This window comes from Muscardinus avellanarius, assembly GCF_963383645.1.
Source record: "Muscardinus avellanarius genome assembly, chromosome: 15".
NCBI classification, from domain to species: domain Eukaryota; kingdom Metazoa; phylum Chordata; class Mammalia; order Rodentia; family Gliridae; genus Muscardinus; species Muscardinus avellanarius.
Window position 1 is genome coordinate 21657857 of NC_137801.1, and position 27417 is coordinate 21685273.

At 44.0% G+C, this 27417-nt stretch overlaps 1 protein-coding gene across 1 annotated transcript; it reads right to left on the reverse strand.

Moving 5' to 3' along the window:
* PPM1G (protein phosphatase, Mg2+/Mn2+ dependent 1G) lies at window positions 1-27417 on the reverse strand (the record flags this gene model as incomplete). Its single annotated transcript, XM_080712018.1, has 10 exons — window positions 1-204; window positions 519-621; window positions 854-983; window positions 1371-1605; window positions 2328-2465; window positions 3042-3457; window positions 4306-4438; window positions 4779-4864; window positions 7672-7741; window positions 27298-27417. The coding sequence occupies 10 exons, from the start codon at window positions 27415-27417 to the stop codon at window positions 1-3; spliced, it is 1635 nt and encodes a 544-aa protein (XP_080568144.1).

The following is a 27417-nucleotide window of genomic DNA, read 5'->3' on the forward strand; positions in this document are numbered from 1 at the left end:
CTAGTCCCGCTTGGCCTTCTTCTTCTCGCTGTCGCCATTCTCTTCTACTCCTTCAGCAGAGAGCACCTCCTCGAGTTTCCGCTTGCTGCTCTCTGGCTGGAGTTCTGCTGTGTTTCGGGGCTTGAAGCAAATGATGATGCAGGTCATGTTGTCACACCCTGTACCATCCCCGGAAGTGTCTGGTGCCAGGCACTGATCCAGCAGCTACAAAATGGATGGGGCAGTTCAGCCACAGGGTTTGAACACCTTCCTGGGAACCTAGAGTACCACAAGAGGGCTGGCTCTGCTGAGACAGGGTGATGGAAAGAGAGGAATGGGCAAGAGGTGCCACAAAATGGCCCCCTGCTAGTCTCTGAGCATAGGCTGTCAGAGACATTAAAGGAAAGTGGAACTTTGTAATCAGGGTCTGCTGTCTGTCAGTAATTAATAGTGCTCCCAGGCTCTGGTCCCAGCCAAAGTGACAAGAGAAAACCTCAGCTGTACAGACCAGATACCTCCTCCTCTACCTTTAGACTCACCTCTTCCACAATGGATGACAATAACCGAAGCTCCCCATTTTCATCACGCTGGCTGATTTTTGATTGAATAAAGTCTACAACTTCCTGGCTGCTCATCACATTCCTGGGGTCAAAAACAACAATCAGAATCTTCTTTGGTTCCACCAAGGCAGAGTAGAGGAGTGTAGACAGAGGTGGTGGCCCAGATCAACCTACAGAAATTCTCCTCAGTTCTGCCTTGGCTTGGTGGTGATAATTCACCAAGAAATCTGTTTAGACTCTAATCTTACAGCAGCTCTGAGCTCTACAGAAGTAATGCTGCAGACAGGCACAAAGGGCCTTCTGCCAGTGCTCACCAGATGCCATCACAGGCAATGACCATGAACTCATGGTCATCGGTGAGAGTCAACACCTTGATGTCAGGAAGAGCTGAAATCATCTGTTCCTCCGGTGGTAGGTTCTTGTTTCTCTTGTAGAAGTGGTCTCCTGAAGAAAAGGAAGGTTTGGTTAAGCACGTGGTTTGAATATTTCCCAAAGACCTGTGTTGAAGCAGGCCAAACACTGGAATTTGCTCTTCTCTTTTAAAAGGTTCTACAATTCAGTGGAAATGAGAACCAAAGTCTGATTTTTTCTAGTTTCAGCCCTGTCATCAGAGACTTAAAAGTAAATCTCTCACCTATCTTTTGCATCATCCAGAAGGTACTAAAGATAATACTGATCTTAGCTATTTCACAAGAATATTTTAAAGAAAGAGGCAGAATATATAAAGTATACTGAAAGGTACAAAGGCTATGAAGATTGAAATTTGCTATTGTGTAGTCTGGGACAGAAGCAAAACTCCAGAAGGCTTTCACATGGTTTCTTGACCCTTACCAATAGCTCTGGAGAGGTTGAGGCCCCCATTGACACGCCCATCCATGGTGACCTTGCCACCAGCATTCTTGATGCGTGCTAGCTCCACTTCATCCTCTGGTTTGTGGTCATAGGACATGTCTAAAGCTTTGCCAGCCTCAGATACCACACAGCGAGAATCTCCTGCATTGGCTACAATCAACTGCTTCCCTCGTATAAGAGCCACCACTGCTGTCGTGCCACTGTCAGAGCCAGGCTTAAGGAGAAAAAGGGGGAAGCATTTAGGTTTGGACAGGAGCCCTCCTTGGTGCACTCCCGGCCAGTCTCCTACGCTAGAGTGCTTTACAAACAGGAAAAGCACAGATTTTATGTACAAAAACAATAGCATGCTCCCCACTCCTCTTTTTGTGGTGTTGGGGATTAAACTCAGGGACATTATACTTATGAGTTACACCTTCAATCTAATTTGTGGAGGGAGGGGTACTGGGGCTCAAGTGCAGGGGCATTCAACCTCTAAGCTATACTCGCAGCCGTATTTTATTTTTATTTGGAAACAGGGTCTCACTAGGTTGATACAAGTCTCACTACTTGCTGAGGCTATCCTTGAACCTGTGATTCTCCTGTCTCAGCCTCCCAAGTACTTGGATTACAAGTGTGCACCACCATCCCTGGCCCCCAAGTCCAATGTTATTCTTTTTTTCCAAAAAGGATCTTACTAAGTTGCTAAGGACCTCAGTAAGTTGCTAAACCTGTCTTCAAAGCTGCTATCCATTCTAGGCTCCCAAGTACTGGGATTACAGACATGAGCCACTACACCTGGCTTCCTTCCCTCTTTAAGATAATTTTGCCCAAAACATTTGCCACTTAGCTTCCCTTGCAGAACACGACTTCAATACTAAGAAATCAAGAGAATTCTATTTCAGAGGATTCATGCCTGCCTCAGCTTTTCCAGACTCACTGATCCACTTCCCCACACACCTCCTCTTTGCCTTCCATCCCAGGCACCATCATTTCTTCTTCCTCTTCATCATCCTCTTCAGCCTCCTCGGTATCATCCTCATCATCTTCATTCTCTGCCTCCTCGCTGCTATAGCCATCCTCTTCTTCACTGCATTCCTGCCAGAATACCAGGTTGCTGAGACTGGGATAATGCCCTGTGCCCCTCTCCTCACTCATACTTAGAACACTGAGGTCCTGACTAAACGCAGGTCCTCAAAACACTAAAACACACAACTGTATGATCAAGAAAAACTGGAGGAGGGGAAAGGGATAGGATGAATACAATTGATTTCCTGAACAGGGCCCAGCAGTCACAAAGCAAGCAGCACAGGGGAAGGCTGGGGCTGCCAGCCAAAAGCATCTTCTAGGCAATGTAGCCAGAAAATAAACTGTCCAGAGAAAGAAACACCCAAACATCCAAAGTAACAGCTGCCTTCTTGTTTTCTCTCTAGGAGACAGAATCTGCAAGGCCAGAACTATATCTGTTATAGGATCAGCAAAGAAAGAAGAGTTAATAGTACCTGTGATGGTAGAGATAAGGCATTCAAGAAATATAAAGCTCAGAATACAGTGGGTCTTGGGGACTGATGTCAATATAGGAGAAAAATTGTCAATATAGGTTGCCTCTACAAATGGCAACCAAACTGGCCCTCTCTACAACTTCAACATCTGCCTGCCCTCACATGCCCTTACCTCACTGTCTTCCTCTTCCTCCTCCGCCTCATCTGACTCATCCTCACTGTCCTCAAAGAACTTGGACTTAGCAACTCGAGGCAGCTTGTCAGAAGCTGAAGAGCAGGAAGGCCCAGCCTCACCAGTAGGAGTGCCAGGCTCGCCAACTTGGTCTGCCTCAGTCCCACGTTCTGAGTTGGAGGAAAGGCCTTTGTGGGCCTTGGCTGTTGGGCCATTTTCCTGTGATGGAGTTTCCCTAGATGGGTCCTCAGGTCCTGCCTCCCCATTGAGGCCCTGGGAGCCTGGTTCCTCGCCTGTCCCAGCTCCAGATTTGCTGTGGGAAGAGCCCTTGTGACAGTTCTGCCCGTAGCGTGTCAGCAGCTCTTCAATAGTCATGGTAGCCTCTTCATGCAGCAATGCAGCCTCCTCGTTGTCCACTGCAGGGAAGAGGCTAAATCAGAGCCCCCATGCCAGACTCCTCATGCTACCAGCCCTCTCACTACCTCAACATCCCCTGCAACAAGAGTTCCAACTTCCCACAACCTCCCAATTCTGAGGCTCCTCTCATTTATCAAGTCTCAGAAGAATGCCTCATAGATCCCTTCTCCATAGACCTCTTCTGATCTATCTTTCACCCTTCCTTAGTCAAAGGCACATGAGTCATTATATTTCCCTTCTCATCTTTTATTTGCTACTGTTAAGATGAAACCCCTACTCTGGCAGAGGACCCAAGAAGCCAACAATACTATTCCAGGCCTAGGGTCTAGCTTAATGACTGGCTATTGGGGATAATGATTGCTCCAGTCTTGAAAAAAAGGCCACATAAATAATTACAACAGGAATCAGGAAGGCCCCATCACAATGACAAAAGATAATGATGGAGAAATGCTTATAACTATGATACTAGGCACACGACAAAGATGAATTCTCTCCCTGGTTTTTTTTTTTTTTTGGTACTGGGGATGGAACCCAGGGACATTCTACCTCCAAGCTACACCCCCAGCCCTATTTTTAGTCTTTTTATTTTAAAACAGGGTCTCACTTAGTTGCAAAGGCCTCACTAACTAGCTGAGGCTGTCTGCCAACCCAGATCCTCCTGTCTCAGCCTCCAAATGCTGGGATTACAAGCAAGCGCCACGGCGCCCAGCTCTCCCTGTTTTCATAAGCATATACAGTGTAGAAAAACACCATAGGTTTCTTTAATGTGAGAGCTCCCCAAGTCCTTAGGAGCCATCCTGTCTTAGAATTCTTTTTTTTTCACACAGGCTATGCATGCCACACTCACCATCATCTTCATCAGCTACTTTTTCTTTTTCATCCTCATCCTCAGTGGGTCTCCCTGCAATCTGTGCCAGCTCCTTAATGACTTCCTCAGTGGTCAACTTGGCATCAATAGCCAAGAAGGCATCCTCTAAAGCCTGGATAAAAGCAAAATAGTATAAGGCAAGAAGTACAGTGGGTAAAAAAAAAAAAAAAAAAAAAAAAAAAAAAAAAAAAACTGAATTATACCCCCAGATATAATCCTAGGCAAAAAGATGGAATGCAAATTCAAATGAAGCCCACTACACTAGAAGACACAGGTAAAACAGTTCAGAGACAGGTCTAAAATACTCAAGTGGGAATAAGCTTGCTTTAGGCACAGAATGCTTTTTAGAAGAAAAGCAGTAAATAAGCAGTAGCTAGGAGGCAAAAAGAAAGGAAAGGCCAAGGGTAGGAAAATCCACACAAGTAGAAAATGAACAGTATAGGTGAACAGACCTTCTGTAGCTTGCCTTCCTTGTAGGCCTTCTGATCTTTGATGATATCAGGAAGATATTTGGCACAGTACAAGGCAACTTCCTCCCCTAAAAGAAAGGTTAGGGTCATCTGCAGCACTGCTTTCCACACATAAAAAGAGATAGAAGAGCTGGGCGTGGTGACACAGTTATAATCTCAACATTTGGGAAGCCAAGACAGAAGGATCACAGTTCGTGGACAGCCTCATCTACTTACTGAGGCACTTTGCCACTCAGTGAGACCGTGTTTCAAACTAAAAAGAATAGCCAGACGTGGTGGCACACGCTTGTAATCCCAGCATTCGGGAGGCTGAGAGAGGACACAGTTCACGGACAGCCTCAGCTACTACTTAGTGAGGCCCGTTGAAACTCAGTGAGACCCTGTTTCAAAAAAAAAAAAAGAAGAAGAAGAAAAAATGAGTCTGGGGGTGTAGCTTGGATGTAGAATGCCCCTGGGTTCCATCCCCAATACAGGGGGGAAAAAAAGTGATAGAAACCAGACATGGTAACACTTGCCTATAATCCCACTACTTGGGAAGTTTTGGCTTGCAAACTCAAAGCCAGAGTGGGTAACTTAGCAAGATCCTGTCTCAAAATAAAAAGAGTCACAGGTACCTGGGAGGCTGAAACAGAGAATTTCAGGTTCAAGTCCAGCTTTAGCAACTTAGCAAAATCCTATTTTCAAATAAAAAATAAAGTAGGTCTGGGGACGTAGCTTGAAGGTAGAATGCCCCTCAGTTCAATCTCCAGAACCACAAAATTATTTGATTAATTAAAAAAGAAAAGTGTGGAGACGTAGCTCAGTAGAAGAGCACTTGCCTAGCATGCGCCAGGCCCTGGGTTTAAGCCCCAGTATTGCAAATTTAAAAAGTAAAATAATAATTAAATGTCATATTAGAGTAAACACCAAGAGTAGAGGGGAATCAATACCTTAGCACACAGCCAGGCGTCGTGGCGCACACTTGTAATCCCAGCATTTGGGAGGCTGAGACCTGGAGGATCACGGTTCGCCGACAGCCTCAGCTACTTAGCGAGGCCCTCTGCAACTCAGTGAGACCCAGTTTCAAAATAAAGAAAAAATAGGGCAGGAGGTATAGCTCGGAGGTCAAATGCCCCTGGGTTCCATCCCCAGACCCGCAAAAAAAAAAAAAAAAAAACACCTTAGCACACCTAAAACCTATCTGAAAGGCAATGTCTGGGAGGTTCTGCCTCAGAAAATGGATTTTACTATCACCTTTCTCAGGAGTATAATATATCCCATATCTTTTTTTCTGTATGTGTGGTACTGGGGGATAGAACCCAGGGGCTTTATACCTCTGGGCTACACCCCAGCCCTATTTTATAATTTATTTGGAAACAGGGTCTCACTAAGTTGCTGAGAGCCTAAGTAGCTGAGGCTGGCTTCGAACCTGTGAGATCCTCCTGTCTCAGCGTCTCAAGCACTGGGATTACAAGTGTGCGCTACCATGCCCAGCTCCCATATCTTTTCTTCAGTTCATCAGTTAAAAAGTAAAAGATAAATGGTAATGTAAAGAGAAGATTTTTAGGTGAATTCAAAGACTGATTATATTATCAACATGATGCCCTACTGGGGAAAGAGAAAAATAGTACCAGGCAGAAAATAACACCCTAGGGAAACATCCCAAAATCCTGGAAAGGAAAAAATCAAAGGTCCACTTCTTTCCTATAAAATCCAGAGCTAAGCAAGGCATGGTGGTGCACACCTATAATCCCAGTACTTGGGAGGCTGAGACAGGTGATCATAGGTTCATGGCCAGCCTCAGCACCTTAGTGAGGCTCTCAGCAACTAAGGGAGACCCTGTTTCTAAATAAAAAATAAAACAGGGCTGGGAGCCGGGCATGGTGGTGCACACTTGTAATCCCAGCGCTGGGGAGACTGAGACGGGAGGATCACACAGGTTCAAAGCCAACCTCAGCTACTTAGGCTCTCAGCAACTTAGTGACACCCTGTTTCCAATAAAGTATAAAATAGGTCTGGGAGTACAGTCTAGAGGTGGAAAAGTACCACAAAAAATAAAAAGACTTAAAAATAAGCCGGGTGTGGTGGCGCATACTTGTAATCCCTGCGCTTGGGAGGCTGAGAAAGGAGGATGCGCAGGTTTGAAGCCAGCCTCAGCTGGCTTCAGAGACCCTGTTTCAAAATATATTTTATATATATATATATATATATTAGGTCTGGAAGTGTAACCTGGAGGTAGAAGGCCCCTGGGTTCCATCCCCAGTACCACCAAAAAAAAAAAAAAAAAAAAAAAAACAGGGCTAGAGGTGTAGCTCGGAGGTATTGTACAATGCCCCTTGGTTCCATCACCAGTACCAGAAAGAAAAAAGGAAAAAAAAAAAAAAAAAAAAAAAAAAAAGCTGGGTGTGGCACACACTTGTAATCCCAGCATTCTGGAGGCTGAGAGAGGAGGGTCGTGGTTAGTGGACAGCCTCAGCTACTTAGTGAGGTCCCACTCAACTTAGTGAGACCCTGTTTCAAAATAAAGAATAATGCAGACAGCTTCAGCTATTTAGTGAGGCCCTCTGTACCTTAGTGAGACCCGGTTTCAAAATAAAGAATAAAAAATAGGGCAGGGGATGTAGCTTGGAGGTTGAATGTCCCTGGGTTCCATCCCCAGACCCACAAAATAAATAAAATAAAAATAAAAATTAAAAAATAGCCCAAGGGGTATAGCATGGAGGTTGAATGCCCCTGGGTCCACCCTCAGACCGGAAGGGGGGGGGAGGGCTGGAAGTGTAGTCACAGGCAGAACAACCCTGGGTTTCATCCCTGGTACCACATACACACACACACAAAAAAAAAAAATCTGGAACTGAGGTGCTAGAATGTTACCAGTATGATCTACAAAAGTTACCTCCATGTCCATCGTAGACAGAAAACATGGCTGTCTCACTGTCCAATTCAGGAATACAGTTGTGAGCATCCTAGGAAAAGAGCATAATTAGCATGTCTCAAGGTCAGAGTACTTTTCCTCCTGTACCTCAGGTCCTAAGGCTTGCCTTCATAGCTTTACATCACTTGCCCTTCCCTGGGTTGCTATATATATGGCCTAGAAATGAGAAAGGAAGATGGAATTAAAAAAAAAAAAAAAAGGCAGAGAAGGGAAGGAAGGCAGGGAGACAAAAGAAGGATTAGGAAAGGAAGAGAAAAAGAATAGATCACTGCTTCTGTAATCTAATAGCCTCTGCCAAATCTCAGTCCAGATGACAGAATATTTATCTATTCTAACCTAGACCTGACCAGTTTGGATTTGTGGAAACTACAGGGAGAATCATAATAAAGTTCCTTAAAGTCACTTTCAGACTTGTTCTTTAATTAGTGATCTTAAAGGAAGAAAATGTTAAAAGACAGTAAAGAGACCTAAGCTTAGCCTTACCAAGCTGAAAAGTTTACAGGAGAATCACAAAACAAAGTGAAAGCACTAGAAATTAATAAGCTATCGCCAGGTGTAGTGGCGCACACTTGTAATCCTCACACTTGGGAGGCGGAGACAGGAGGATCGCGCAGGTTTGAAGCCAGCCATGCTGGCTTAAGAGACTCTGTTTCCAAATAAAAAAGTATAAAAATAGGTCTGGGAGTTTAGCCCAGAGGTAAAAGGGTTTCCAGGAACCCCAGTACCACCAAAAAAAAAAAAAAAAAAAAGCTTGTCTCATCCCAAAAACTTAAACCTCAGGCTAGGCAGAGGACAGGTTTATAAAATATCTTCCAAACAAATAAAACTATTAAATTATACTGAGTTTCATCCCTATTAACTAGAATTTACAATACCTCATGAAATTGGCCTTCCCATCTCCTACTCCCAGATGTAAATGTTCTATCATTCCACTCTAATAGCACAGCACACTTGAAGAGAAAGAAGGAGGTAACTGACCTGCCACACTGTTATGCTGGAAGGCTAAGGTTGATCATACTGTTCTAACCACAAAATTCTGCCACAATGTTAGGGGCAAAGCCAAGGTTCAACCAAGACTGTTGAGAGCTAGGTAACTGTGTGCTGTGCCTTACTTTGCCCCATCCCATCCCACTAAGAACCCAATGTTCCTTCAAGTCTCTCTACTAGCCAAAAGGATATAATTACACACACACACACACACACACACACACACACACACACACACACACCCCAAGGGGTATTCTACCTCTGATATATATTCCCCCCAGCCCTATTTGTATTTACTTTTTTATTCATTTATTTACTGTACTGGGGATTAAAACCAGAGACATTCTACTTCTACTAAACCACACCCCCACACCTCTTTAGTTTTTGTTTGGAAACTGTCTCTAGGTTGCTGAGTCTCACTACAATGCTGAGGCTGTCATAGAACCTGAGATCCTCCTGTCTCAGCTCCCCAAGTACTGTGATTATAGGCGTGTCCCACTGCACCTAGCTTTTATTTGTTTTGAAATAGGTTCTCACCAAGTTACCATGCACTGGCCTAGAACATATGATCTTCCTGTCTCAGGTTCCCAGGCACTGAGAGTACAGGAGCTGCCACTGTGACAAGCTGACTCCACCTCTTGGTGAGGTTTTTGGATCTATATTCTCACTTGGAAATATTCCATCTCTGTAAGCACTTCAATTTCCCTTTATAGCTTTTCTCATAACCTTTATACTTGGCTTTCCCTGTCCCTTTCTGAGCCAGAGCCAAGTATTTCAACACTGTCTCTTAGCAATCTAGAAAAATTCATCAAACCTTGTATAACCCCACTAACTGCTTTCTTTGCACCTGAATAAGAACTATTAAGTACTATTACTCACAGAATGTTTGAGATCATGTTGAGCATGGCCACTACTTTCATTCAGCATTTTTTTCTGTACTATGTATTGACTCCTAAGTACAAAAATACAGCCTGTTGCAAATCTTTCCCACACAAGTTTACATTCAGTGGTTTTATCTTCAGAACTACTTCATCTTCAGTATGCTACCACAAAGCTTTCCGTAGCTTTATCTAAACTCCCCTTCACCTCAGACTCCTCTTCCTAAATTAACATTTCCTCTTTAACTCCTAATCTCAATCTCTTTTCCATCAAGACCTTGCTTAACAAAGAAAATAACAACCAAATAGCAATTCAAATAAGCCACAGTGCAGCCTTCACTCTCCCAAAGCATTGTTAGAATTAAATAGTACAAGCTGGGTGTGGTGGGGCACACTTGTAATCCCAGCATTCAGGAGGTTGAGACAGGAGGATTGTGATTCAGGGCAGCCTCAGCTATTTAGGCCCTTTGCAACTCAGAGGCCCTGTTTCAAAATAAAGAATAAAAAAATAGGGCTGGGGGTGTAGCTCGAAGATAGAATGCCCCTGGGTTTTATCCCCAGTACCACAAAAGAAAGAAATCAAGAGAGAAAGAAAGAAAGAAAGAGGGAGGGAGAGGGGGGAAAAGCAGAGCAGGGGGTATAGGTCAGAGGTTGAATGCCCCTGGGTTCCATCCCCAGACTCACAAAAAAAAAAAAAAAAAAAAAAAAAAAAAATTTAAATAGTACAAACCATGCTACTGATTCTGAAAGTTCTCTTGGATTCTGTGAAGAACTATAATGGTGATACTACACTTTCAAGTGCCCATTTCTACAGGATGTCTCTCTTCTATGTAAAAGTTCTTATAAAGAGTTAACTCAGAAGTCTAAAAAGAAAAAGAAAAAGAAAAAAGAAAAAAAACAAGGCTTTCACTACAGGTCTTATTTCTTTCAGTGGAGTCTTCGTGTGTGTGTGGGGGCGGGGGTATATTTTATTTAAAACAGGGTCTCACTACAGTGCCGAGAGCCTCACTAAGTAGCTGAGTCTGGCTTCGAACCTGTGCGATCCTCCAGTCTCAGCTTCCCAAGCGCTGGGATTACAAGCGTGCACCACGGAGCCCTGCTCTTCAGTGGAATCTTAACATATCCACATACATGTGCACAGCCAACAACTAATACCAGTGATCCTTAACTTCCTGGCTGTCTTCCACCATCCTTCACTGAGTCCTACTGAGTTTCCCTTGATAGCTTTCATCACACTGTTCCTGGATTTCTTTCCTTTAAGACACTTAATCATCTCTACCCTTTTTTTTTTTTTTTTTTTTTTTTTTTTGCGGTACTGGGGGTGGAACCCAGGGACTTTCTACCTCCAAACTAAAACCCCAGTCCTATTTTTTCATTATTTTGAAACAGAGTCTCATTGAGTTGCAAGGGCCTCACAAAGCAGCTGAGGCTAACCTTGATCCTCCTGTCTCAGCCTCTCAAATGCTGAGATTACAAGCATACACCACCACGCCCGACTTATCTCTACCCACCTTTATAACTTCTCTTAACACTCAAACTATTCCCCAACTACTCTACTCTATTGGGGGAGGGATTGAACCCAAGGACATTCTACCTCTAAACTATACCTTCAGCTCTTTTTATTTAGAAACAGGATCTGGCTAGAATTGCTCAGGCTGGCCTCTAACCTGCCATCCTCAGGACTCGGCTCCTGAGTACTAGAATTATGGTATGTACTTTTTTTTTTTTTTTTTTTTTTTGCAGTACCAGGGATGGTACCCAGGGGCACTGTACATCTGAGCTAAATCCCAGCCCTACATTTTAGCCATTTATTTGTTTATTTATTTATTTGTACTGGGGATGGAACCCAGGGGCATTCTACCTCCGAACTACACCCCTAGCCCTATTTTTTATTCTTTATTTTGAAAGAGTCTCATTGAGTTGCAATGGGCCTCACTAAGCAGCTGAGGCTGTCCTTGAACCGTGATCCTCTTGTCTCAGGCTCCCAAATTCTGGGATTACAAGCATTACAGGCTGTGTGCCACCTTGAACCGTGATCCTCTTGTCTCAGGCTCCCAAATTCTGGGATTACAAGCATTACAGGCTGTGTGCCACCACACCCGGGTCTTTTTAATTTTTGAAACAGGGTTTCAGAGTTGCCAAGTGCCTTGCTAAGTAGCTGAGGCTGTCCTGAACAAACCAAGATACCCCTTCAGTCTCCACCTCTGAAAGCTGGGATTACAAGTGTACACCACCACACCCGGCTATACTATATTTTGACACCAATACTTCCTTTCTTTCCCAGCAAAATGGTAAGCAGGTCTGCCTCAGAGTGCCCTATCTTTTGTGTGTGTGGCTATACCAGGGACTGAACCCAGGGGCATTTTCTTCTAAGCTACACTCCCAGTCCTATTTTTTATTCTTTATTTTGAAACAAGGTGTAAATTGAGGAGGACCACAACCTGTAATCCTTCTGTATCAGCCTCCCAAGTACTGAGATTAGAAGCATGAGCCACCACACCCACCTTCCAGCCCTATTTTGAAAGAGGGTCTCATTGAGTTGCAAAGAGCCTCAGTAAGTAGCTGAGGCAGTCCACTGTGATCCTCCTGCCTCAGTCTCATGCTGAGATACCAGTGTGCGCCTCACCCAGCTTCCAGCCCTATTTTTGAAACAGAGTCTAAATTGCAAAGGGCTTTGCTAAATTTCCGAGGCTGGTTGCAAATCTGCAATCCTCCTGTCTGCATTTCCCAGGTATTGGGATTACAGGCATGCACCACCACATCTGGCCTATCCCTCCCAATGCTTTTTCTTCCCCCACTCTCCTCTTTCCCATTTGTCTGTTATATTCTTTCAGTGGTTTTTGCCTCTACTAAAAATTGGACACTCAGCAGATTCTACCTGTATTGGTATCCAACATCCCCTAAGGGTAAAGGGAGTCCTAGGTCCAAAATTGGACTTTAAACCAATAGGAAAGGAAGCTGTCTTAAATTTCTTTACAGCAAGGGGCACTAATGCTACTTCAACAGGGCAGGGTTCTACATCTGAGTAGGATAGTACTATGTTTGTTTTGTAGTACTGGGGATGGAACCCAGGGGCATCCTGCCTCTTCCAAGCTACACCCCCAGCCCTATTTCTTTCTTCTCCTTCCTTCCTTCCTTCCTTCCTTTCTTTTTTTTCAGTACTGAGAGTGGAACCCAGGGGCCTGTTTCATTTTGAAACAGGGTCTCATCAAGTTGCAAAGGGCCTAAGTAGCCGAGACTGACCCCTAGCCTCCCAATGCGCACCACACATACCTAAGTACTATGGTTTTGATAAGGGTTGTCATGTGCTGGAGGATTGGTCCTTGGTGTGGTGGTGTTGAGGTGGTCATGGGGGCCACATCAACAGGTCAACTCTCATGTGCAGGAGTGGGTCAGATGTACATTAGTTTCCACAAGACTGGGCTGTCATAAAGAGGGAGACAGACCCCTCCCCCGCCTCTCACTTCCTATCATGCCAAGTGATCTCTTTGGCATGTGTTCCTTCACCTGCTAAGAAGCCCTCACCAGAGGTGAGCAGTTTCCAGCACCATGGCTCTTGGACCTCCACAACTGTGAATTAATAAACATGCGTGTGATACTGAGGGTTGAACCCAAGGCCTTGCACATACTAGGCAAGCCCTCCAGCCTGCTACCACTGACCTACATTCCCAGCCCCCCCCCCTAATTTCTTTCTTTTTTGGTGGTTATGGGAATTTAGCCCAGGGGCATTCTACCTCTGAGCTGCATATGCATACCTTTTTAGAAATTTTTTGTTTGGAAACAGGGTCTTGCTAGATTGCTGAGAGTCTCACTACATTGCTGAGGCTGTCCTGAAACCTGAGATCCTTCTGTCTTAGACTCCCAAGTACTGGGATTACAAGTATGTATCACCACACCCAGATATTCCTAGCCCTTTTTAAAGTTTTGAGGCAGGATTTCATTAAGTTGCCCAGGCTGACCTTCAACTTGCAGTCCTCCAGGCTCAACCTCCCCAGTAGCTGGGATTACAGCCAATGTGCTTGGCTAGACCTCTTTTATTTATTTATTTTTAATTTTTTTTTTTTTTTTTTTTTTTTTTGGTGGTACTGGGGTTCCTGGAAGCCCTTCTACCTCCGGGCTACACTCCCAGACCTATTTTTATACTTTTTTAAAAATTTGGAAACAGGGTTTCTTAAACCAGGACGGCCGGCTTCCAACCTGCGCAATCCTCCTGTCTCCGCGCCTGGCTAGACCTCTTTTATAAAGTACCCAGCTTCGGGTATTTTGTTATAGCAACACAAAACAGACTATGATAGATGGTGAGTTCCCAACTATCTCAGGACAACTATCTTCATTTCCCAGATATATCATAATACAATAACCACTGGGATGGTCTGGAAGACATGACTCAGAATACAAACAAGTCACCCGAGTCTGAGTACTAGGCCTTGCCTTGCTGAATCATATACCCCACAGCCTTTCTGACCTTCAAGGTAATCAGTGCACCCTTATTAATATAGGGTTGGTTATATTCCCTGATGCCAATCTCCTAAAGTTATAAATATACCCACAAGATGGTCATGGTGGTACATGCCTTTAATCCCACAACTTGGGAGGCTGATACAGGAAGATTCAAGGCAAGCCCCAGCAATTTAGCAAGGCCCTCATCAAAAAAAAAAAAAAAAAATTTTTTTTTTTTTTGGGCAGTACTGGAGGTGGAACCCAGGGGCTTTCTACCTCCGGGCTATCCGCCCAGACCTATTTTATACTTTATTTGGAAACAGGGTTTCACTAAATTGCTGAGAGCCTCACTAAATTGCTGAGGCTGGCTTCGAACCTGTGTGATCCTCCTGTCTCAGCCTCCCAAGAACTGGGATTACAAGCGTACACCACCACGCCCAACTCCTCATCAATTTTTTGAGAGCCTGTTTGTTTCTTTTGTTCATTCTGTCTCTTTCTTTTTGTGGTACTGGGGATTCTAACCCTGAGCTATACACCCCCAGCCCTATTTTGTTTTTTATTTTGAAACAAGGTCTTGCTAATTTATGGAGGATCTTAATAAGTTGCTAAGGCTGACAGAGAACCTGCTATCCTCCTGTCTTAGCCTCCCAAGTACTAGAATTAAAAGTGTACACCACACCTGGTTTGAGGCTGTTTCAAAATTAAAAAAAAAAATTATCCAGATGTGGTGGCACATGCTTGTAATTCCAGTACATAGGAGGCTGAGACATGAGGATCCAGGTTCCCAGTCAGCTTCGGCTACTTAGGCCCTCCACAACTTAGTGAGACCCTGTTTCAAAATAAAGAATAAAAAACAGAGCTGGGGGTATAGCCCAGAGATAGAATGCCTCTGGGTTCAATCCCCAGTATAGAAAAAAAAAATTTTTTTTTAAAGTAATATAAATCGGGCATGGTGGCACACACTTATAATCCCAGTATTTGGGGAGGCTGAGACAGGAGAATTACAGGTTTGCAGACAGCCTCAGCAACTTCAAAAAACAAAAAAGGCAGGCGTAGTGGTACACACTTGTAATCCCAGTATTTGGGAGGCTGAGACAGGAGGATCCGGATTTATGGACAGTCTCAGCTACTTAGTGAGGCCCTTTGCAACTCAGTGAGATATTATTTCAAAATATAGAATGAAAAATAGGGCTGAGGGTCTATCTCAGAGGTAGAATGTCCCTGGGTTCCATCCCTAGTACTGCAATAAAACAAATAAACAAGTAGCTGGGCGTGGTGGCATATGCTTGTAATCCCCGTGCTTGCGAGGCTGAGACAGGAGGACTGCACAGGTTCAAAGCCAGCCTCAGCTACTTAGTGAGGCTCTCAACAACTTTGTGAGACCCTGTTTTAAATAAAATATAAAATAGGTCTGGGAGTATAACCTAGAGGTAGAAAAGCCCTTGGGTTCCATCCCCAGTACCGCAAAAATAAATAAATAAATAATAAAATAAAATAAAATAAAAATAAGGCTGGAGGGGTGTCGTTTAGAGGTAGAATGCCCCTGGATTCAATCCTTAGAACCATAAAAAAAATAAAATAGGGCTAGAAGAAGTTGGTCAGGTGGCCCATTCTTGTAACCACAGTAGTTAGGAGGCTGAGACAGAAGGATCACAGGTTCAAAGCCAGCCTATGCAACTTAGGCCTTTGCAATTTAGGAAGAATGTTTCAAAATTAAAAAAAAAAAAAAAAAAAGGAGTCAGACATGCTGGCACATGTTTGTAATCCCAGCATTCGGGAGGCTGAAACAAGAGGATTGCAGTTCTCAGCCAGCCTCAGCTACTTAATGAGGGTCTTTGCAACTCAGTGACACCCTGTTTCAAAATAAATAAAAAACAGGGCTATAGCTCAGAGGTAGAATGCCCCTGTGTTCCATCCCCAGTACTGCAAAGAAAAAAAAAAAAAAGGGCTAGAAGTACAGTTCAGAATGCCTTTGGGTTCAACACACACACACACACACACACACACACACACACACACAATATAAACTAGGCATAGTAGGACAGACCTATAATCCCAGTACTTGGGAAGATTGCACGTTTGAAGCCAGTCACGACTTAGTAAGGGCAACTCAGTGAGATCGTGTTTCAAAATAAAAATTAAATAGGAGGACTGGGGATGTAGCTTGGAGGCAGAAGGTACATGGATTCAATCTCCAGTATAATAAATAAATAAGTAAATAAATAAATAAATGGCTAGAGTGTAGCTTAGAGGTCCTGGATTCAACCAACCATGAATCAAAACTATTTAAGAAAACAAAAAGTAATTCCATCAGTACTAAGCACATACAGACTTAATGTACTAGGTATTATAAAACAATCTGGAAATAACTTAAAATATATGAGAGCATATGAAAAAGTTATATTTGGGGAAATATTATAACATTATATACAAAGGACTTGAGACTACTCCAAGTTTGGTACCCACAGGGGATCCTGAAACCCATCCTCTAGGAATACCAAAGGACAACTGTACCAATTCTTTACAAACAATTCCAAAACTTATAAAAGAAGGTAACAAACACTACCCAACTCATACTATTAAGGCCATATTATCCTGATATCAAAACCAGACAAATATACCACAAGAAAACTATAGACCAATATTTTTTATGAATATAAACACAAAAATCCTCAACAAAAGCCAGACATGATGGCACACACCTATAACTTCAATACTTAGGAGGCTAAGATTTAAGTAAGTAGTGAGACTCTTGGGAACCCAGTAAAACCTTATTTCAATACTAATAAAAGGGCTGAGAGTAGAGTTTGGAAGAAGAATGCTCTTGGGTTGAATCTCCATAACTACAAAAAAAAAAAAAAAAAAAAAAAGCCTAAACAAAATAGTAGCTAACCAAATCCAATGACACTTAAAGATTACACAATGATCAAGTGGAATAGATACACTAAAAGTAAGGTTGGTTTAACATTTGAAAATCAATTAATGTCATATAACATATTAACAGAATAAAGAACAAAAACAAAATGATTATCACAATAGAAAAAAAGCATTTGGCTTTTTTTTTTTTGGTGGTACTGGGGGTGGAACCAGAGACTTTCTACCTCCAGGCTATACTCCCAGACCTATTTTATATTTCATTTGAAAACAGGGTCTTAACTAAGTTGCTGAGAGCCTCACTAAGTAGCTGAAGCTGGCTTTGAACCTGTGCGATCCACCTGTCTCAGCCTCCCAAGCACTGGGATTACAAGTGTGCGCCACTAGGCCCAGCTGCATTTGTCAAAATTTAATGCCCATTCATAATAGAAAAACCTAGCAGCCAGAATATAAAAGGAAACTTCCTCAATTTGGTAAGAAATCATCTACAGCCAGGTGTGGTGGTACATGAGGAGGCCAGCATGAGCAATTTAGGAATACCCTATCTCAAAATAAAAAGGGCTGGACGTTGTAATGCCAGTACTTGGGAGGCTGAAACAGGAAGGATCCCAGGTTCGTGGCCAGCCTCAGCTACTTAGTGAGGCTCTTCACAACTTAATGAGACCCTGTTTCAAAAATAAAGAATAAAACTGGGGCATTCTGCCTTCAAGCTACACCTCATTGTTTTTTGTTTTGTTTTGTAGCACCAGGGATTGAACCCAGAGGCATTTTACCTCTGAGCTAAACCCCCAGCCAGATTTTATTTCTTATTTGGAAATAGGGTCTAAGTTGCAGAGGGCCTAGGTTGTCAAGGCTAGCTTTGACCTGTGATCCTCCTGTTTCAGCCTCCAAGTACTGGGATTACAAGCATGTACCACCACACCAGGCTCACCCTGTTTTATTTTCTGTCTGGAAACAGGGTTTCACTAAATTGCAGAAAGCCTCACTAAATTGCTGAGGCTGGTTTGGAACCTGTGATCCTTCTGTTTCAGCCTCCGCAGTACTAAAATTACAGGCATGAGCCACCATCCCTGTCTTAATGGTATTTTATTTATTATTTATTTTGTGGTACTGGGGATGGAACCCAGGAGTATTCTACCTCCAAATAACACCTCCAGCCCTATTTTTTTATTCATTTTGAAACAGGATCTTACTGAGTTGCAAGGGCCTCACTAAGGAGCTAATAAAGCTGTCCGCGAACCACGATCCTCTTGTCTCAGCCTTCCAAAAGAATGCCGGGTTTACCACCACACCCGGCTCTAAGGCTATTTTAAATGGATTTGCTTTCTTACTTTCTTGACTTGTTCATTGCTAGTAGATGGATATACATTTGAGTTTTGTGTATTGATCTGTGTCCTGCAACCTTGCTGAACTTATTAGTTCTAATAGTAAATTTTAGTGGATTCTTTGGGATTTTCTATATATAAAATCATGTAATGTGCAAACTCCTTCCCATCCTCCTTCCCAGTCTAAATGTTGTTTGTCTTTCCAAATTGCCCTTGCTAGAACTTCCAGTACAATGTTGAATTGCATGTGAAAGCAGATATCCTTGCTTTGTTCTTTACTTAGGGGGAAAATGTTTTTAGTCTTTTACCAGTGTGATGTTAACTACGTGTGTTTTGTACATGAAGTGTGTGTGTGTGTGTGTGTGTGTGTGTGTGTGTGTTACTAGTGATTGAATCCTGGGATGCTTTACCACTGAGCCATATCTCCAGCCCTTTTTTTTTATTTATTTTATTTTTTTGTGGTACTGAGGATTGAACCCAGGGGCATTCTACCTCCGAGCTACACCCCCACATACACAAACACCAAAAATAACAAAATACTAAGAATAAACTTATATCCAGCACTGCAAAAAAAAGTAGGAAGATAAAATTTACCACAAAAAATATAAACATTAACTCTGAAACTTTAAACATTGCTTTAAAATATCAAGACCTGGCCGGGTGTGGTGGCACAGGCTTATAGGAGGGTCGAGCAGGTTCGAAGCCAGCCTTCCTGGCTTAAGCGACCCTGTTTCCAAACAAAATATAAAATAGGTCTGTGAGCGTAACGCAGAGGAAGAAGGGTCCCATCCCTAATACCACCCCCCCCAAAAAAAAATCAAGACCTAAGTCGGGCATGATGAAGCACACTTGTAACCCAGCATTTGGGATGCTGAGAGAGGAGGATTGGGGTTCAAGGACAGCCTCAGCTACTCAGTGAGGCCCTTTGTAACTCAGTGAGACACTGTTTCAAAATAAAGACTAAAATATAGGGCTGGGGTGTAGCTCGGAGGTAGAATGCCCCTGGTTCCATCCCCAATACTGCAAAAAATAAAAATTAAAAAATAAATATCAAGTGCTGGTCATCGTGGCACATGCTTGTAATCCCAGCATTTGGGAGGCTGAGACAGGAGGATTGTGGCTCATGGACAGCCTCAGCTACTTAGTGAGGCCCTTTGCAATTCAGTGAGACCCAGTTTCAAAATAAAGACTAAGCAGGACGTGGTGGCACACACTTGTTATCCCAGCATTCGGGAGGCTGAGACCCGAGGATCGCAGTTGGTGGACAGCCTCAGCTACCTAATTAGTGAGGCCCTCTGCAACTCAGTGAGACCCAGTTTCAAAATAAAGAATAAAAACTAGGGCAGGGAGTGTAGCTCAAAGGTAGAATACCCCTGGGTTCCATCCCCAAACCCACACAAATAAATAAATAAAGACTAAAATATAGGGCTGGGGGTGTAGCTCAGAGGTAGAATGTCCCTGGGTCCCATCCCCAATACTGCAAAAAAAAAAAATTAAAAAATAAAATATCAAGTGCTGAGCGTGGTGGCGCAGACTTGTAATCCCAGCATTCAGGAGGCGGAGACCGGAGGACCCTCATCTACTTAGTGAAACTCTTTGCAACTCAGTGACTCTTTGCAACTCAGTAAGATCCTGTTTCAAAAATAAAAGACTAGCCGGGCTTGTAGGCGCAAGCTTGTAATCCCTATGCTTGGGAGGCTGAGACAGGAGGATCGCATGTAGGTTTGAAGCCAGCCTCAACTGGTTTAAGAGACCCTGTTTCCAAATAAAATATAAAATAGGTCTGGGAGTGTAGCCCGGAGATAGAAAGCCCCTGGATTCCACCCCCAGTACCACACACACACACACAAAAAAAGACTAACGCCTGGCGTAGTGGCGTTTGTAATCACCCTGCTTGGGAGGTGGAGACAGGAGGATCGAGCAGGTTTAAAGCCAACCGTGCAGGCTTAAGAGGCCCTGTTTCCAAATAAAAAAGTATAAAAATAGGTCTGGGAGTATAGCCTGGAAGTAGAAGGGTTCCCAGGAACCCCAGTACCACCCCCAAAAAAAGACTAAAAAATAGGGCTGGGGGTATAGCTCGGAGGTACAGTGCCCTTGGGTTCCATCCCTGATACCGCAAAATAAATAAATTAATTAATTAATTAAAAAAATACCAAGACCTAGCAAGGCATGCTGCATACCTGTAATACAGTACTTGGGAAGCTGAGACAAGAGAATTACAGGTTTGAGGCCAGATTCAGCAACCTAGCAAGATCTGTTTCTTGGGCTCAGAAACAGAGTGCCCTGGGCTCAAACCCCAGTGCCATACACAAAAAATAAGATCTAAACTGGATGTAGCCATGTAGCCGGGCATGGTGGCGCACACTTGTAATCCCAGCGCTTGGGAGGCTGAGACAGGAGGATCGCACAGGTTCAAAGCCAGCCTCAGCTACTGAGTGAAGCTCTCAGCAACTTAGTGAGACCCTGTTTCCAAATAAAGTATAAAATAGGTCTGAGAGTATAGTCCAGAGGTAGAAAAACCCCTAGGTTCCACTCCCAGTACCCCCCCCACACACACACACTAAATCAAATTAACTGGATGGGGTGGCACACACTTGTAATCCCAGTACTTGGGAGGCTGAGACAGGATGATGGTGGGTTTGAGGCCTGCCTCAGTGACTCAGTGAGACTCTATTTCAAAATAAAGAATAGAAAGTAGAAGCCGGGCATGGTGGTATATGCTTGTAATCCCAGCATTTGGGAGGCTGAGACAGGAGGATTGCAGTTCGAGGACAGCCTCAGCTACTTAGTGAGTCCCTTTGCAACTCAGTGAGACCCTGTTTCAAAAAAAGAATAAAAAATAGGGCAGGGAGTATACAACTCGGGAATGCCTCTGGGTTCAATCCGTAGTACTGCAAAACAACAATAACAACACTAACATCAACAACAACCCTTACTGGGGGCAATGGCACATGCAGTAATGCCAGTAATTGGGAGGCAGAAACAGGAGGACTACAAGTTCAAAGCCAGTCCTGGAAACTTAGTGAGACCTTATTTCACAATAAAAAATAAAAGCTGAGCATGGTGGTACATGCTTGTATTCCCAGTACTTGGGAGGCTGAGACAGGAGGATCACAGGTTAAAGGGCAGCCTTAGCAATGTATCAAGGCCCTCCGCCACTTAGTGAGACCCTGTTTCAAAATAAAATGGGGTGGGAATTGGGTGCTAAATGAGTGATGTGTACTTGTATGCCTCTATCATCTTGTACCAAAATAAAGAATAAAAATAGAAGCTGGGTGTTGTGGTGCATGCTGTAATCCCAGCATTTGGGAGGCTGAGACTGGAGGATCACGGTTTGTGGACAGCTTCAGCTATAGTGAGGCCCTTTGCAACTCAGTGAGACCCTGTTTCAAAATAAAGAACAAAAATAGGGCTGTGGGTTCAGAGGTAGAATGACCCTGGGTTCCATCCCCAGTACTGAAGGAAACAAAAACAAAAACATTAAAAGGGCTAGAGGTGTAACTCAGAGGTAGGATACCCCTGGGTTCAATCCCCAGTACCACAGATAACTAACCAATTAATTAATTAATTAAAAATAAAATCAGGCTGGGCGTGGTGGCGCATGCTTGTAATCCCAGCGACTGGGAGGCTGAGACAAGAGGATCACAGGTTCGAAAGCAGCCTCACCTCTTAGTGAGGGTCTCAGCAACTTAGTGAGACCCTGTTTCCAAATGAAGTATAAAATAGGTATGGGAGTATAGCCTAGACGTAGAAAAGCCCCTGGGTTCCACCCCCAGTACCACAAAAATAAATGAATAAATAAATAAATAAAAATCAGGCTGGAGGTGTAGCTCAGAGGTAGAATGCCCCTGGATTCATGCCACAATAACACAACAACAACAACAAAAATCCTAATTCCACAGCAAGAGGAATGGGAGAAAGGCAGATAAAAGAAAAAAAGTCCAGCTTACTGAATTCTGCCATCCTTGCCTCAAGAGAAGGGGTAAAATAATTCTAAACTGGGTGTGGTGGCATACACTTGTAATCCCAGCCTTTGGGAGGCTGAGACAGAAGAATTGTGGTTCACGAATAGCCTCAGCTACTTAGTAAGGCCCTTTGCAACTCAGTGAGACCTTGATTCAAAATAATTAAGCCAATGCCGGGCGTGGTGGCGCACGCTTGTAATCCCTGCACTTGGGAGGCAGAGGCAGGAGGATCGAGGCCAGCCCTGGTTTAAGAGACCCTGTTTCAAAAATACAGAAAATAGGTCCGGGAGTGTAGCCCAGAGGTAGAAGGGCTTCCAGGAACCCCAGTACCACCAAAAATAAAAAATAAAAAATAATTAAGCCAGGGGCCAGGCATGGTGGCGCATGCTTGTAATCCCCACGCTTGGGAGGCTGAGACAGGAGGATCACACGGGTTCGAAGCCAGCCTCAGCTACTTAGTGAGGCTTTCAGCAACTTAGTGAGACCCTGTTTCCAAATAAAATATAAAAAAAAAAAGGTCTGGGAGTATAGCCCGGAGGTAGAAAACCTCTGGGTTCCACCCCCAGTACCACCAAAAAAAATAAAATAAAATAAAAACAAAATAATTAAGCCAGGTGTGGTGGTGCATGCTTGTAATCCCAGCATTCAGGAGGCTGAGACAGAAGGATGGCAGTTCGGGGACAGCCTCAACTACTTAGCAAGACCCTTTGCAACTCGGTGAGACTGTTTCAAAACAAAGGAAAAAAAAAGGGCTGGGGGTGTATCTTGGAGGCAGAATGCCCCTGGGTTCCATCCCCAGTACCCCCCCCCACACGCACACACAGGAATTAATTAAAAATTGGGGCTAGGGCCGGGAGTGGTGGCGCATGCTTGTAATCCCCGCGCTTGGGAGGCGGAGACAGGAGGATCGCGCAGGTTCGAAGCCAGCTTCACTGGCTTAGGAGACCCTGTTTCCAAAAAATAATAAAATAGGTCTGGGAGTGTAGCCCTGAGGTAGAAGGGCTTCCAGGAACCCCAGCACCACCAAAAAAAAAAAAAAAAAAAAAAAAAAAAAAAAAAAATTGGGGCTAGGGGTGTAACTCAAAGGTCAAATGCCCTTGGGTTCAATACCCAGTACCACACACACAAAAAAAAAATCTAATGTGCTGGGCATGGTGGCGCAAACTTGTAATACCAGCATTCGGGAGGCTGAGACAGGAGGACTCTGCTGTTTGTCGACAACCTCAGCTACTTAGCAAAGCTCTTTGCAACTCAGTGAGACCCTGTTTCAAAAATAAAAAAGACTGCCGGGTGTGGTGGTGCATGCTTGTAATCCCAGCATTCGGGAGGCTGAGACTGGAGGATTGCAGTTCACAGACAGCTCCAGCTACTTAGTGAGGCCCTCTGCAACTCAGTGAGACCCTGTCTCAAAATAAAGAATAAAAAATAGGGCAGGGGGTGTAGCTCGGAGGTCGAATGCCCCTGGGCTCCATCCCCAGACCTCCAAAAAAATAAAAATAAAAAATAAAATAAATAAATAAAAATAAAAAAGACTAAAAAATAAGGCTTATGGTATAGCTTGAAGGTAGAATGCCCCTGGGTTCCATCCCCAATACCAAAAAAAAAAAAAAAAAGATCAATACTATTAGTTAACTCTCAGGAGAAATATTAGGATCTAAGAAATAGTCTAGCAAGATCTCCAAAATCCAAATAGTCCCTGACCACCACCACCACCACGACCCCAAACCATTTTCTAATTACCAGAGGAGAAACCAAAAATAAAGGAAAATGTGCAGCAAGCTAAAACATAGAATTCCAGAATATCCAAGCAACTCAATCCATAGAGAAAACTATAAAGAGTTCCAAAGAAATGGAAAACCCATTTCCATTATACAGAAAGAAGTGGAAAACTTGAAAGAAAAGCCTTAAAAGTCGCCGGGCGTGGTAGCGCACGCTTGTAATCCCCGCGCTTGGGAGGCAGAGACAGGAGGATCACGCAGGTTCGAAGCCAGCCGTGCGTGCTGGCTTAGGAGACCCTGTTTCCAAATGAAAATGTAAAAATAGGTCTGGGAGTGTAGCCCGGAGGTAGAAGGGCTTCCAGGAACCCCAGTACCACCCAAAAAAAAAAAAAAAAGCCTTAAAAGTGAGATGAGATATTCACTTCAACTCTCACTTAAACAGAAAATGCCAACAGTAATGGAACCTGCAGGCTTCCTAAATAACCCAAACCCCAGCCTTATGTTAAGGCCTTCCTTTTAAAGCTATATCCTGATGTTGTTTCTAACACAATTACAGTAACCATGCACCATGCAACCCATCATGGCACATGCCTATAATTCCAGTATTTTAGAGGCTGAGTCAGGAGGACCATAGATCCTGAGCAACTAAATAAGGTCTTCAGAAACTTAGTGAGACTCTATTTCAAGATAAAAAATAAAAAGGCTTGAGGGTAGAGTTCAGGGGTAGAATGCCTCAATACCACCCCCCCAAAAAAGTCACCAAGCACCCAGTTATACTGTGCATCACTGAGAAATATGAATAGTATGTTTCAAATTGACACATGATAAGTGTCCAATTAGTGTCTTGAACAATTTGATTCTACAGATTCATTTCATTAAGGTATGAGTCCTTTTTTTTTTTTTGGTGGTACTGGGGGTGGAACCCAGAGGCTTTCTACCTCCAGGCTATACTCCCAGACCTATTTTATATTTTATTTGGAAACAGGGTCTCACTAAGTTGCTGAGAACCTCACTAAACAGCTGAGGCTGGCTTCGAACCTGCGTGATCCTCCTGTCTCAGCCTCCCAAGCGCGGGGATTACAAGCGTGCGCCACCACGCCCATCTCAGTATGAGTCCTTTCTAAGCCTCAATTTCCTAACTGTAAATGTGGTAACCAACCATATGTGGTGGTGCATACCTGTAATGCCAGTACTTGGAAGGCTGAGACAGAAGGATTTCAGGTTCAAGGCCAGCTTCAGCAATTTAACAAGATACTCTTTCAAAATAAATAGAGCTGAGCCAGGCGTAATCCCAGCATTCAGGAGACTATGACAGGAGGATCGCGGTTCACAGCCTCAGCTACATAGGCCCTCTGCAACTTAGTGAGATCCTGTTTCAAAATAAAAGAATAAAAAGTAGGGCAGAGGGTATAGCTCAGAGGTCAAATGCCCCTGGGTTCCACCCCCAGACCCGCAATAAATAAACAAAAGCTTCAGATGTAGTTCAGAGGTAGAATACCCCTGGATTTGTTCCCCAGAAACCCTCTCTCAGCCAGGTGTGGTGGCGCATGCTTGTAATCCCAGCATTCTGGAGGCTGAGACAGGAGGATTGAGGTATCAAGACAGCCTCAGCTACTACTTAGTGAAGTCCTTTGCAACGCAGTGAGACCCATTTTCAAAATAAAGAATAAAAATAGGGCTAGGAGTGCAGCTCATAGGTAGAATGTCCCTGGGTTCCATCCCTGGTACCGCAAAAAAAAAAAAAAAAAAAAAAGGAGGAAAAAAAAAGGCCAGGCATGCCACAAATCCTAGGAATTGGAAGGCTCAGACAGGAAGATTGCAGGTTCAAAGCCAATCTCAGCAATTTAGCAAGACCCTGTTTCAGATTTGAAAATAAGCTGGGTGTGGTGGCGCACACTTGTAATCCCAGCATTTGGGAGGCTAAGACAGGAGGGTCATGGTTCGTGGGGCCTCAACTACTTAGTGAGGTTCTTTGCAACTCAGTGAGATCCTGTTTCAAAATAATAAAAAATAGGGCCGGAGGTGTAGCTCGGAGGTAGAATGCCCCTGGGTTCCATCCCCAGCATCCAAAAAAAAAAAAAAAAAAAAACACTTAGTAAAAAAAAGTAGGGCTTGGGGTGTAGCTCGGAGGTAGAATACTCCTGGGTTCAACCATCAGTTCTGGAAAAGAAAAGAAAAAAATAGGGCCGGGGTTGTGGTTCAGAGGTAGAACCACAAAAAAACAGTACCACACACAAAAAAAGTGGTAATCAAACCAGGTAAGATGCCCTGAATTCTTGAAACGTTGTTCCTAGTTATAAAACCATTATCAAAGTCTGCTGTGGTTATAAAATTTGAGTCTGAGAACAAATCATTTAAATCCACACTTGTCATTCCAGCACTAACCACAGGGGGGAGCTGGGGATTTCAAAAAATTCCCAAGGGAAATTTGGCAGTTACCTGAAGCCCACCTAGTAGGTGGATAAACCCTCAATTCCATAGAGAGCATTTCCCTAGTCCCCGTGTCTAGATTTCACAATACTCTTCACAAAAGACAATAATGTCCGTCTCTTTTCCCTTTCTTTTCTACCAGTTTTCCCGGGTCTTCGTAGTTTCACATCCATTTGCCCAACTCTACTCCTTTTATCCAGATGTTAGCTTCTTTTTTATCAAAGTAAATTTCCCTTAAAAAACTCTCAATAGGTTGTGTCAAAAAAATTGATGAAATAACTGAAAATCCAGAAAGCTAATCCACAACAAGCACAGGCAAACGACAATTACCAAATAAGTTTTAAAGAAATACCGAGAGAGAAAAAAATCCCAAGTAATAAAAAAAAAAGTAAGACTAATGACTGACACAATTTATGCTTTCCAAAGGTCGTAAAAGTCCCTGAAAAGATAGTAGAAAAGAGTGACAACTCTTGGAGGTCAGACGGAGCATCTGAAATTAACATGCAGTGCCCAGGGCCAAACGCCTAGGTGTTAAGGCGAAGCAAGACGATTTGCCCGGCTGCCTTCCACTGTCAAGTCCCTCGCCCAAAGAGGCCTCTCACGCCACACATTTTAAAATTAAAAAATAAAGTCATTCGCATCTCTTCTGCTCTTCCTGAAAAATAAACGAATAGAGTCCCTCAGGTCGCCGTTCCTCGACACGAACGCTCACACGCCTACGGCCTGAAGGGCTGGGCTGGCACGAGAGGATGGCGCGAAGGCTCGGGAGAGGGCGGCCAGTGGGCGGAGGGCGGCTCTCCACATGGCAGAGCCCGCCGCCCTGACACCGGCCCGCGCGCTCGCGGCCGCCCCTCAAGTCGCCGCCCCGGCCGCGGGCTCCCGCCTGGGACCCTTCCCGGAGAGGACCCGGCGCCCTTTCTCCGTCAGGTTCCCGCGTGCAGCGGCCAGCCTCCGGGCCCTGCCGCCTCACCTCCATGGAGACGCGCCACCCTTGCATGGCGGAGAAGCCGTAGGGCAGCGGAAGGCGCGGGGCGCCGACCCCGTCCCCGGAACACTTCACCGTGTTGGGCTGGGAGAGGTAGGCACCCAT